The 12,785-nt window shown below is 37.8% G+C and overlaps 1 protein-coding gene across 5 annotated transcripts in view; it reads right to left on the reverse strand.

The window, feature by feature from the left end:
* Positions 1-12,785, reverse strand: part of LOC108300868 (ceruloplasmin) — a 58,444-nt gene that overhangs the window by 20,750 nt on the left and 24,909 nt on the right. For all 5 annotated transcript variants that reach the window (XR_001823637.2, XR_005199309.1, XR_001823636.2 and 2 more), the window contains exons 10-14: positions 6,907-7,057; positions 5,258-5,470; positions 3,287-3,494; positions 1,826-1,965; positions 311-439 (exon numbers count right to left, since the gene is read on the reverse strand). Coding sequence is in view for 2 of the 5 variants with exons in the window: in XM_017523813.2 (XP_017379302.1) it covers positions 311-439; positions 1,826-1,965; positions 3,287-3,494; positions 5,258-5,470; positions 6,907-7,057 (841 nt within the window). In the remaining 3 variants the exon portion in view is untranslated. The remainder of the gene's footprint in view (positions 1-310; positions 440-1,825; positions 1,966-3,286; positions 3,495-5,257; positions 5,471-6,906; positions 7,058-12,785) is intronic.

Consider the following 12,785-nt stretch of genomic DNA (forward strand, 5'->3'; position numbering starts at 1 on the left):
GGGTTCAAGCAATTCTCCTGCCTCAGCCTCCCGAGTAGCTGGGACTACAGGCACACGCCACCATACCCAGCTAATTTTTGTATTTTTAGTAAAGACAGGGTTTCACCATGTTGGCCAGGATGGCCTTGATCTCTTGACCTCAGGATCCACCGGCCTCGGCCTCCCAAAGTGCTGGGATTACAGGTGTGAGCCACTGCGCCCGGCCACAACTACCTCCCTTTTCACTTTCTTGGTCCAGATTCTCTATGATGAGAGCAATCTGTGGAAAGGCTGTGCAGCCTGTTAAAATGCTTCCCCCCACCATGAGTACCTGGTAATGTTGGAATAACTGTAGAACTCTCCGTTTGTACCCCATGGGCATGTATTGAGTAGGGTCTCGTGGCCATGTTTTTAAAGATAATGTTGACTTTGTCTTTAACATCTGCATGAAGTTGTGGACCTGGCAAAAGTGAAAAGAAAGAGTGACTTGTATACCTGTCCAATTGGAAGGTCTAACTTAGTAATAAAAGCAAAGACTAGCAAAGATAACTTGTTTATCTCCCCATGGGTTTGTGCTATAAACCTCTTGAATTTATACTGGGTCCCAGGGAATTTGGGATCAAGACACTGGAAGTAAAGATGGAGACCATTTGTTTATCTCTTAAGAGTTCTAGGGGTGGTTTGGCTTGAAAGTCCTTTGCAGAGTACTGGTCTAATTATGGTGGGTTGGATGTCCAGCCAGGAGTCATTTTGCAGCCCTTGCTGTAAGGATACCCCTCCCGTTTATACCCTTTATACAATCTTAGCTTGATTCTTGTAAGATTTTTGTGCTCCAGCAACAATACCATTTTGCCTTGGTGTCTTAGTCTAGGGGTTGAGGATAACCAAGCCTCAGGGGAACTCTGACAGTATGGGAAAGTAGTGGGGTTGGGATGGCAGTGGGGGTCTCTGCACGTGATAGTTTTAAAGAAATGTCTCAATACCAGTGTTGCTCAAGTTTTAGACATGCTGTCTTAAAGTGAGTCCTAAAAAATTGAAGGCAACTTTTCCCCTGCTTTGTGCATGGCATAATTTTTTCTTTTCTTTCTTACCTGTTGAAATTAATTTCCTTTTATATATTTCTTGTTATTAATCATTTGTATTTTAATTTTAAAAGTAAATAGCTATAATTTGGCGGGAATGGGTAGGATAATGGGGAGAATTTGGTTAAGAATTTCATTAGGGCCAGGTGTGGTGCCTCACACCTGTAATCCCAGCAGTTTGGGAGGCTGAGGTGGGTGGATCACTTGAGGCCAGGAGTTTGAGACCAGCCTGGCCAACATGGCAAAAGCTCGTCTCTACTAAAAATACAAAAATTAGCTGAGCATGGCGGCTCATGCTGTAGTCCCAGCTACTTGGGAGGCTGAAGTGTGAGATTCACTTGGGCCTAGGTGGCGGGGGTGGTTGCAGTGAGTCGAGACTGCGCCACTGTACTCCAAACTGGGTGACAGAGTGAGACTCTGTCTCAAAAGACACAGTGTCATTAGAAAGTAGTTTCTGGGAACTTCACTAAAATTAAAAGCATCAATTTGATAAAAACCAAATAGATATACATCAGTATATGGGATAATACATTGTTTCCAAGAGAAGTAATATTTTACTATGCCATATTATTTAGTAAACATAAGTCTTATTTTATTAGATGACTAATTTTTAAAGTTTTAGTTGAATAACTTTGATATATGAACCAAGAAAATGAAACCCATAGACATGAATTGACTGTTACTGCAGGTAGCATCACATCTTGATGCTACCTGCAGTAACAGTCAGTTCTACCACATGCGACAAACTGGAACTAGTATCATACCTAGAATTCCCAGATGTTCTTCTTCTGCTTTTCTCTCCACTGGAACACTGAACGTACTATCAGTATACTGTCGATACACAACTTTCTTGTACTTTGAGCCTATGTAAAACTCTTCCTTATCTAAAAATGCATTGGAAACACTTAAAAAGAAAAACTAAGGTTAGTATTTGTCTTAATGAAAATGGAATTTAAGTTTTAAACTTTAAATTTTAAATAAAAACATAGTTTTTATTAGAGCAATTATAGTAGTTTTTAATCATCAGTCTCTTACCCAAGTAAGAAAGAATAATAAGACTTAAAAGTATGTGTGGGAGAAAGCACACCTAGCCATTTGAGTGTAGCCATCTGAGTCCTGGCCTCTGCCCTGCCACTAGCGAAAATTTCCTCCAGCTAGTCACTGCCTGTTGGAACCTTAGTTTTCTCATCCCTAAAATGAGATATTTGAACAGATCATATCTAAGATTTCTTTATAGCTTTAAAATTTGATGAGTCCAATATTTCTGATTATAGGAACTGAAATGGACATCTTTTCTGAGGCATTCCCTTTTCCTGAAGTTTTCACTTACTTCTAACCTGGAGACTTTTAACCATTTTACCCCAATTACAAAATAAACTTTTACTTCTTCACACTGCAAATCATACTCAGTACTGCTGTAAAACTAACCAGGTAGCCACTTCCTAGCCACAGGTCACCAGTTGTGCTGTGCACCCTGGATCTGAACACCTGCCCATCCCAGTCCCTCAGATCATCTCCATGTGGTCAGTGCACAATGTAAGTGAGATGATGAAGAGGAAAGTGCTTGGAAAAGTATGAAAAAAGGACTAACTAGAAGTAATGAGTGATGCTGTTCTAAGTTAATGTTTCTGAAGCTCTAATAGTTACTTACATCTATTCATACAGAATTTATTTTGTACCTTTTCATAATGCACATGTTACTGGGAATTTTGTGCCATTTTTTCCTGTAAGTTCTTAGAGGGTAGAGAATCATATCAGCAACATCACCTTCAAGCATTTAAAATATTCCATACATACCAGTTTTAGGAATGTGAAATGACTGATTGTTGGACTAACAATGAAATCTTTGAAGAAAAAATAACAAATGGTAAGGGGAATAATATTTCTTCTCTGAATTTGGTCATTAATTTTTGTTAAGTTTGAAAATAAATGGCAACAAGAGGGCACATGAATGTGAGAAGACACTCCAATAGAGAAGAAAGCAAGACTCCAAAGGATCAAAGGAGATACATGGAAATTTTCCCTTGAGGAAATTGAGAGAAGCAGAAATGAATGAGGACAAGTTCCTGGGAAGTGTTTTGTTGTTATTTTGGTTGTTATTGTTTAATGCAACTGTTTTTTTTTTCTTTTTTTTTTTTTTTAGAAAATTTGGTGTAATTCTTACTTCTCTGAAAAGGAAACTTAAAATTACAACAGAAATTGGGAATCAGAGTCTGCAGAATTACTTTTGCTCTTGTAAATGATGCAGCTCCTTTTCCCACTTCCTTTGTGGGGAATAATCCCATTCCACCTCCACTGCTGCAATGTAGTATGTCTTCTCTCCCAGGTAGAAGGTAGAATCCTCAGACTGCTGTCTGCATTTTTTCACAGTATATGTTTGCTTCATGCCGCCTGTGTAGTGATCAGTTGTAAGGCATTCAACATTAAAAGTCCCTGGAGTGGTAAATAAGAAAACATGTCACTTCTTTGCTAGTGCCCTCTGGGGCGCCCCACCTTCCTTAGAATTAATACTGAAGTCCTTATTGTGGCCTCAGTTAGATGATCTAGCTTTTCCACACCTCTATTTACATCCCCTCCTGCTCACCCTGCTCCATCCACATAGGCCTTTTGCTGTTCTTAGAACAGGTCAAGTGTGTGCCTGCCTAGAGACATTTGCCCTTGCTGTTTCCTCTGCCTGAACCACTTCTCCCCAAAATATCCTCATGGTTCATGCCCTCATTTTATTCTGGTCTCTCCTCCTGAGAGAATCTTGACCCTTTCCCCTCTCAGTCACCATCTCATTCCCCTGCCTTATTTTTCTTTATGTACTTATAATCATTTGACATATATGTATTAAAATACTTGCTTGTTGCTTGTCTCCCTGCATTAGAATTTCAGCAGCATGAGGTATCTTATCTCTCTTGTTCATTGTTATATTTACATTTGTTGAAGGAAGGAAAGAGTGACACTGGATTGATCTAAAGTTTCAGTGGCATATAATAAACCAAATAAAGCCTGAAACAAGTTAGCACATTTTCACATTTTGATTAAAAGTCTTCCTCTTCTGTTTTAGCTTGTTTTACTCATTTAGAGCTAGGTCTGTAGATGTCTCTAAATTCACATGGCTACAATTCTAGAATAGAATATTCACTTGCAACCGACAAGCCAACACTATGTCTAGGCTACAGAGACATGATAAAAAGTTTAGGTGCAGAATATTTAGGGAGTCATTCCCCTTCTAGACTGATTTTCCAGCTATCTTTAAAAGGACCATAATTTAAAAAGGGATCATCTTGGCCAGGTGCGATGGCTCACGCCTGTAATCCCAGTACTTTGGGAGGCTGAGGCGGGAGGATCACGTGGTCAGGAGCTCAAGACCATTCAGGCCAACATGGTGAAACCCCATCTCTACTAAAAATATTAAAAAATTAGCTGGGTGAGGCGATACACGCCTGTAGTCCCATCTACTGGGGAGGCTGAGGCAGCAGGAGAATTGCTTGAACCTAGGAGGCACAGATTGCAGAGAGCCGAGATCACACTCCAGCATTACAGTCTGGGCAACAGTGCTAGACTCCGTCTCAAAAAAAAAAAAAAAAAAAAAAAAAAAAAAAGGAATCATCTTGAGGAGCCTATGGTGGAAACAGAGAAAACCACAGCCTGTTGCTTTCTTACTCCACATTCTCCTCAATAACTAGGAAACAGATCTATCTGGTACATACTTGAGCTGATAGCGGCCCAGACTTGCTCTTTCTTTCTTTCTTTTTTTTTTTGTTTGTTTTTTGTTTTTTTTTGTTTTTTTTTGAGACAGAGTCTCATTGTTACCCAGGCTGGAGTGCAACGACGTGATCTCAGCTCACTGCAACCTTAATCTCCCAGTTTCAAGTGATTCTCCTGTCTCAGCCTCATGGGTAGCTGGGACTATAGGTGTGTGACACCATACCCAGCTAATTTTTGTATTTTTAGTAGAGACGGGGTTTCACTATGTTGGCCAGGCTGGTCTCGAACTCCTGACCTCGTGATCTGTCCACCTCGGCCTCCCAAAGTGCTGGGATTACAGGTGTGAGCCACCGCCCTCGGCCTTCCTTTTTCCATGATAGGAAGAGCACTGGGAGGCTTGAGGAAGGGATAAGTTTGTCACCTAGCACATTCTGCTACAGGATTTTAAACCAAAACTACACAAATACATCCAATAGAGACTTGGCTTTAAATAAATATACCCTCTGTGTCAGGCCACATGAGGAGCGTAAGACTTGTTTGGGGGAAGAGGTTTGCTGTGTCTCTCCGTTCTCCTCTCCACAGATATGTGTTTCCTGAAAAGTATATCCCATGTACATCGGCCTCATTTCCAGCGCTGAATAAGTACCACACAACTGAATCTCCTTTGCACATACTGAGACCAGGCTGATTCCCATACATGAATCCATTCATGGCTGTAAAAGTTAGAAAATAACATTGTGGAAGTGGTTTAGGTTCTACTACATGACAACCTCTGAGACTTTCCAGACCAACTTTGTTGTTTTTTTTTAATTTTTAAATTAAGAACTAGGGAAATAACATTTTGGAAGTGGTTTAGGTTCTACTACGTGACAACCTCCGAGAATTTCCAGACCAACTTTGTTTTTTTTTTTTTAATTTTTAATTTAAGACCTATTCAGGCCTGCCTACGCTTTACGTGTCAGGAGTGTCCCTGCGACTCCTTGCCGTTCTGGCACTTTCCGAGCGGCCTCTGGCTGAAAAGAGCAGAGCTGAATGCATAGTTCTTGAAGTTCTATGCTAGTGTCCCTAGCAACCTGGGAATCTCACTGTTCTTCCTGGCTAAAACAGTGATTCTGTTATTTCCAGTTATTTAAGTGGTTATATTTGTGAACACCCAAATCTGTGAATAATAACAGCTTTTCCTGGGCACCGTATGCTGGAAGTGTGTTGCTGTTCCAGGTGAAAAAGTCTCTGATTCATCTTGACTAACAGGGAAGGTCATATGTAGGAAGTTTTTTCCTTGCTTACCTTGCATATTTAATTATTTCCAAAGAATAATATTCTCAGTGCCTCCAAATATATAAAAATGCAGAATCAAAAGAAGTATTTTAAAGATTGTGGGTAGCATGACTAGTACTGGTCTAACTTTAAAAAATCAGTTTATAACACAACTTTACATGTTTTTCTTCTACTAGCTACAATAACTTGTACTGTTGTCCATTAGTGGTGTAGGCCTTTTGAATAATGAGCTCACTGTCTCTGAGCTCTAACCACTTTTAAGAATTACAATAGATATTTTTAAAAATCTAACGTTAGATTTAAATAAAATCTCTGGGGGTGTTCCGGGCACTGGTCATTTTTTAAAAGCTCCCGGGTGATTCTAACGTGCAGTCAAGGGTTAGAATCATTGAGGGCTGAGATCATATCTTTCTGCATATTGAATAATCAGATGAGCCTGTCATCACTGAGCGACAGATGAGAAAAGCATTTAATCCAGTAGTTTTCAAACTGTAGTGTTCATCAGGATCACCTGCAGAGTTGGTTTAAAACAGATGGCCGGGATCCATCTCCAACGTTTCTGATTTTGTAGGTCAGGATAGGGATCCAAGAATTTGCATTTCTAATAAGTCCCTCGGTGATGCTGAGGCTGCTGATCTAGGGACCACACTTTAAGGACCATTCATATAATTGACATATCTTGAATTAAGTGAAATAATGAGTAATTGACTGACACATCAAATAACCAATGATATTACCTCCAGGGCACTATTGTAATTATTTATTGAAAAATAATCAATGAGCAAAGCTATTCACATTTTGGTTTAGTTAAAAGCATTACATATGTAGTACTAAAATAACTTGGTAGGTTGATGGATGATGCAGTACTTACAGTGCATCTTATTAGATTCCTGAAAGTCTTCATCTTCCTTATCCACCTGATCAGGTGCAGTTGTAAACATTCTAATATTATCCTCCAGGAGTAAACTCTCATTCTCATCAAATACTGTAGGAAACAAATAGAACTCCTTGTCTACATCTTTCTGTAAATCAAAACAAAATGAGATGGAGACAGAATGATTAAAGCAGAAGACTTCCATGTGCACAATACTGTTTGTGCACACACACAAGTAAAGGAAGGAATGAGAACAGAAGTTTCTGTTGCTCTTTGTAAACTAGAGTTCGTGAAATACCTCAGATCACCACCAGAGCTTTCTTTGGTATCTGTTTAGTGCACTTATGGTTCAACATGATAATCTGAGTCTCTCTCTGCATCTAAAAGTTCTAACTCTACCTTCCTGCCCATGTTGTGCATACCAGTTGAAGCCACCAAAAAAAAAAAAAAAAAAAAAAGATTGTAAAAATAGAGGAGAATATGGGTCTGTGCTGGAAATCAGGGAAGATGCCACCCACATTCATGAAAACTGAAAGAATTCCTGTAAGGCAGAGCAGGATGGAAGCAGATTGAGGAAGAAATCATCCTAGATGAATTTGAACAGAGATTCATACACTCTCCACCCAGCTGTACAAACATTCTCACCTCCTCCCACTTCTCCCAGTGGAAAAAAGGAAGCAGAAATGCTATCTGGTCTATGAAATGATTCAGTAGTTCAGAAGAAGGCAGTCAAAGAAATCAAAGCAAATGAGCCCCTCCCTGAGAATGAGTGACTCTCAAAGCACAGAATAGAGATTATTGCCTATCTTTCCCTTGAGATAAGTTCTTCAGATACATGACAAGGTGATTATCAAATTAAAAAAAAATTGAACTAAAACAAAGACCTGAAGGTTAGACCCTGCAAAGAACTGAATAAATGATAAAAGTGATCTAAAGAAAGCTCCCATAAATCAGAGGAGAGCATTCCAAGATGAAAAATATACACATTCTAATGATTTTAGGAAGAAGTTATAAAAGGAGGAGGCACAAACACAAGAAATACTAGTGAAAGTGTTTGCCACCACAAAGGGAAAAGACTAGAGGATTCAGATGCAAAAGCTTCACTGAAAACAAGACAAAATTAGTAATAGAGATCGATACCTAAAAATATCCTGAGAAATTTTCCGTTTTAAAAATGTTATCATAAAACAAAAAATCAGGTTGACATTGAGATTATCAAGTACAATAAATGCCAGAAGAAGGTGAAGTAGCATTTATCTTTTTGAGAAGAAAATATGCTACAAAAATGTAATACCAGGTAAAGAACAACAAATGTCATTTTCAAACGTCTAAGCATTCCAACAGGGACTGGTACAATCACTTATATACTGATCGACAGAGAAAACTTCAATGAAATGTTTTCAGGTCATATTTTCTGATCATAATGCAATAAAATTAAAAATTACTAGTCAAAGACAAAAAGTAAAAAAAAGGTATGTCAGTTTTGATCCAAATAACTCTTAGATCAAAGAAGAAATAAAAATGAAATACTGAGATTGGTAAGTAATTTCTGTGAGAACACTGTAAAGAAAAATGTATGAAATATAACTAAACATATAAACTAAGAATTGAAAAGCTTTGTGTCTTAAACAAAACCAAATGAAAATAAATGTAAATATCTAAAAATTTTTTAAAATTGGTTATGGAGAAAAATTAATAAAGACAAAAGCATAAATTAACAAATTTAACACAGGTAAAATAATTAAACCCAAAACTATATTATTTGAAAAGACCAGAGAAATATATAAATCTCTGGCAAGTCTAATTTTAAAAATGGAAAGAACCAAAAAATACCACATTAGAAATGAGAAAAGAATATAACCACAAATATAGGGGTGAAAAATTTAAACCATTATATGCAATAAATGTGATCAACTGACTTAGAAAGAAGTGCCTGACTAGACCAGTACTAATGAATGAAATCAGTTATTAAAAACATAAACAGGCTGGGCGTGGTGGGTCACACCTGTAGTCCCAGCACTTTGGGAGGCCGAGGCAGGCAGATCACTTGAGATCAGGATTTTGTGACCAGCCTGGCCAACATGGTGAAACCATGTCTCTACTAGAAATACAATAATTAGCGGGGTATGGTGGTGCATGCCTGTAATCCCAGCTACTCTGGAGGCTGAAGCAGGAGAATCACTTGAACCCGGGAGTCGGAGGTTTCAGTGAGCTCAGATCGTGCCACCACACTCCAGCCTGGGTGACAGAGCAAGACTCAATCTCAAAAAATACGGAATCCAAAGGTAGAAAACCTTTTTTATTTCAGTTACATATTTAAAAAAAATTTTTTTGAGACAGAGTCTCGCTTTGTTGCCCAGGCTAGAGTGTAGTGGTGCAGTCTCAGCTCATATCAACCTCCACCTTCTGGGTTCAAGCAATTCTCATGCTTCAGCCTCCTGAGTAGTTGGGATTACAGACATGGGCCACCACACCCAGCTAATTTTTGTAATGTTAGCGGAGATGAGGTTTTTCCATGTTGGCCTGTCTAGTCTGAACCCTTGACCTCAGGTGATCCGCTGGCCTCCGTCTCCTAAACTGCTGAGATCATAGGTGTGAACCACTGCACCCAGCCACATATTTAAAATTTTAAATAATGGTGTTACCATTTACAAAGGCCAAATAAAAATAAAATATCTTGGCATAATCTTTTTAAAAAAATCCAAGAACTATACCCTTGAAAAACATAAAAGTTGACTTGAACAAATGGAAAGACTGTTCTTATGTAGGATGACTCAACTTCATAGTTATGTCTGTTCTCTCTAGTTTAACTTAACACGTTTGAGACAATCCCAGTAAAACACTATCAAGTCTTTTTTCCAGATCTAGATAAACTTTTCTAAAGTTCAGTAGAAAGAATAAGCAAAAATAACCATTAAAATGATGGAAAAGAAGAGCAGTGAGGCATAGCTACTAGCCATTAAACATATTAAAGGGCTCTCTAATTAAAGCAGTACGTTATTGGTGCATGAATAGATAAAGACCAGCAGAACAGCATAGAAAATCTAGAAATAGACTCACTTATGTATAAATATTTTAGTAGATGATAAAGGCAGCATTTCAATCAATGTGGGAAAGTTTAGCTTTTTTGTGAATAATGTTGAAATAACTGATAGCCACATAGAAAAAGATAAATTTGATCCACTCCTCAACTGTACCATTTATTTCCTATCAGATTGGTGAAAATCCCCAAATTTGACAATATAGTTTGTAATAATGCTGTGGAAACACAGACAGTCTCATATATACCTTCTGAAAATACAAACTGGCACAACTACACTGGGGATTTGGCAATATTTCACAAAACTGTTTAAGCATTTACCTTTTGTCCCAACAATACAACTTATAGGAATTTATCACAAAGGTATGCCAGCAAAAATACAGAGAGATATGAACAAGGCTAACAAGGCTGTACATTGTTTTTTATTTGTGTACATTGTTTTGTATTTCTAGTAAAGACTAGAAACAACCCAAACACTTATCAAGTAAGGGACTGATTGTATAAACTGTAGCATGTCCACACATCAGAGTAATATATACTATGCAAAGAAATGAGGAATGTGCAATATTTCCATACATTAGTACGAAGAGATGTTCAGATTCTATTGTGAAGTGAAAAAAGCAAAGATATGAATACACAAACTTGTTTATTTAAAATTGGAAGAATAAACTATAAAGTGAAAAAAAAAGCTACCTATGGTTAGGAGGCAGAGAATAGGTGGGAGGGGGAAGGGATGGAAGCTAGACTTATTTGAATATACCCTTTTTATAGATTTGGTGTTAATGCGATATGAATATTTTACATAAAATAATATTACAGTTTTCAAAGCAATTTCTTTAAAAAGATAAGTAAAACGAATTAAATAAATCCGCATATCCAGTGGTGGCAAAACTATGTAGAGAAGAACTATCCCAAGTGACTTTAAATATGTAATTTGGCTAAAAATCTCTAGTAGGATCTACTCTAAGGACAAAGTGGCAAACAAATCTTAAACTGTTTTCAGTTATCATATTGTTGATTGCAGTATTGTAATTGGGATTCTGAGACTGATGTGTGTATATTATGGGATGAATCAAGTGAATGTGTTGGTGTTATTAAAAAAATAAGATTTTTCAGTGCAATTTAAGGCAGAAACAAATATAAGATTGATGCAGTCAATAACAAAAAAATCTGTAGATTGAAATTCAAATAGAAAGAACTAGTATGAAATCATGATGAATTTATCTGAAAAGTTTTTTTCCCCATTTCTTTCCACTGCAAAGGCTCAGAAATAATGGTTTCCCCAATAGCAACAAGCACTTCTAGTGCCCACATTGTGGTTCTAGGAATGATTCCTCACCAAAAGAAAAACAAAAAAACAAAAAATGGCTTTTGGGAACAAATGGTTAGTTCCAGTTCTGGCTCAGAAAACGTACAAAATGAGCCTGATGTCTCACTATACTAGAAAGCAGAGAATCTTCAAAGACTGCGATGATGTAAAAATAAGGAAGTCAACCTGAACAAGTCCTTCAGTGTCAAAAAGGATACTTTGAACATCAGTAGGGATAATGGCAGTGAATTGTAACACACCAAATATGCTTAAATCCATGAGTGCGCAATGCTACTTAAAAGGAAAAAAATTATTGAGAAGTCTTTGAAGAATGCTAGAGGAGAGTAATTAATTTGAAAACTGGTAAATACAGGGAATGAATCAAGTATTTGTCATATGCTTTCTATATACTGTGTACCTCAGGGTAACCAAATAATTCATTAAGACGTTTCTGTTTGTAGAGAAGTATGCCAGCTAATAAAGAAAGGAAGATGGAATTAGAATAGTACTATTATGTAACCCTGATTAGTTTATGAATCTAGGAAACCATCATCAGTAGCTGATAACATCCCCAATTAAGGGACAGCTATAAATTAACTACTCCCTGATAGAAGTGCTCAGTACCATATTTGAAGTAGTCTTGAAAGAAAAAAAAATCTGAATCAGATCAAACTTTTAGATCTAACTACTAGTTACAAGAAATAGAAGCAGAGAGAAAGAAACATGTTTTAGCAATCCCCAACATTTTTGGCACCAAGGACCAGTTTCATGGAAGATAATTTTTCTACAAAAACGCTGGGAGAGAGGGAGGTTTCTGGATGAAACTATTCTACCTCAGATCATCAGGCATAGATTCTGATAAGGAACCTAGATCCCTCACATGCACAGTTCACACTAAGGTTTGAGCTCCTATGACAATCTAATGCCACCACTGATTTGACAGGAGGTGAGCTCAGGTGATAACACCTGCTGCTGACTTCCTGCTGTGTGGCCCAGTTCCTAACAGACCATCTAACAGGCTCACCTCCTGCTGTGCGGCCACAGGGGGGTGTGTGTGTGTGTGTGTGGAGGGGTGGTGGTTGGGGACCCCTGTGTTAAATGATACTGCAGGGATAAAATAAGTAAAATCATGACATAGGAAACTTCTATAGGACCGATGACTCTAGCAACAGAAAAATTTCAAGTAAACAACCTTAGGAAACACATAAATTCATTGTAATATGTGTAATTGTTTGGATACTGATTCAAACAACAGACTTAATAAATCAGTTGGGGAAATGTGAACATTGATTGGCCATTTGATAACTTTAAGGAGTTATGGTGTGTGGTTATTATTTTAAGGTGTGATAATTATGGGCATTTTTAAAGACATCCTTATCTTTTTTTTTTTTTTTTTTTTGGGAGACAGAGTCCGCTCTGTCAACAGGCACCAGGCTGGAGTGCAGTGACGCGGTCTCTGCTCACTGCAACCTCCGCCTCCCGGGTTCAAGCAAGTCTCCTGCCTTAGCCTCCCAAGTAGCTGGAACT

The sequence above is a fragment of the Cebus imitator genome, unplaced genomic scaffold, assembly GCF_001604975.1.
Source record: "Cebus imitator isolate Cc_AM_T3 unplaced genomic scaffold, Cebus_imitator-1.0 Scaffold30, whole genome shotgun sequence".
Lineage (NCBI taxonomy): Eukaryota > Metazoa > Chordata > Mammalia > Primates > Cebidae > Cebus > Cebus imitator.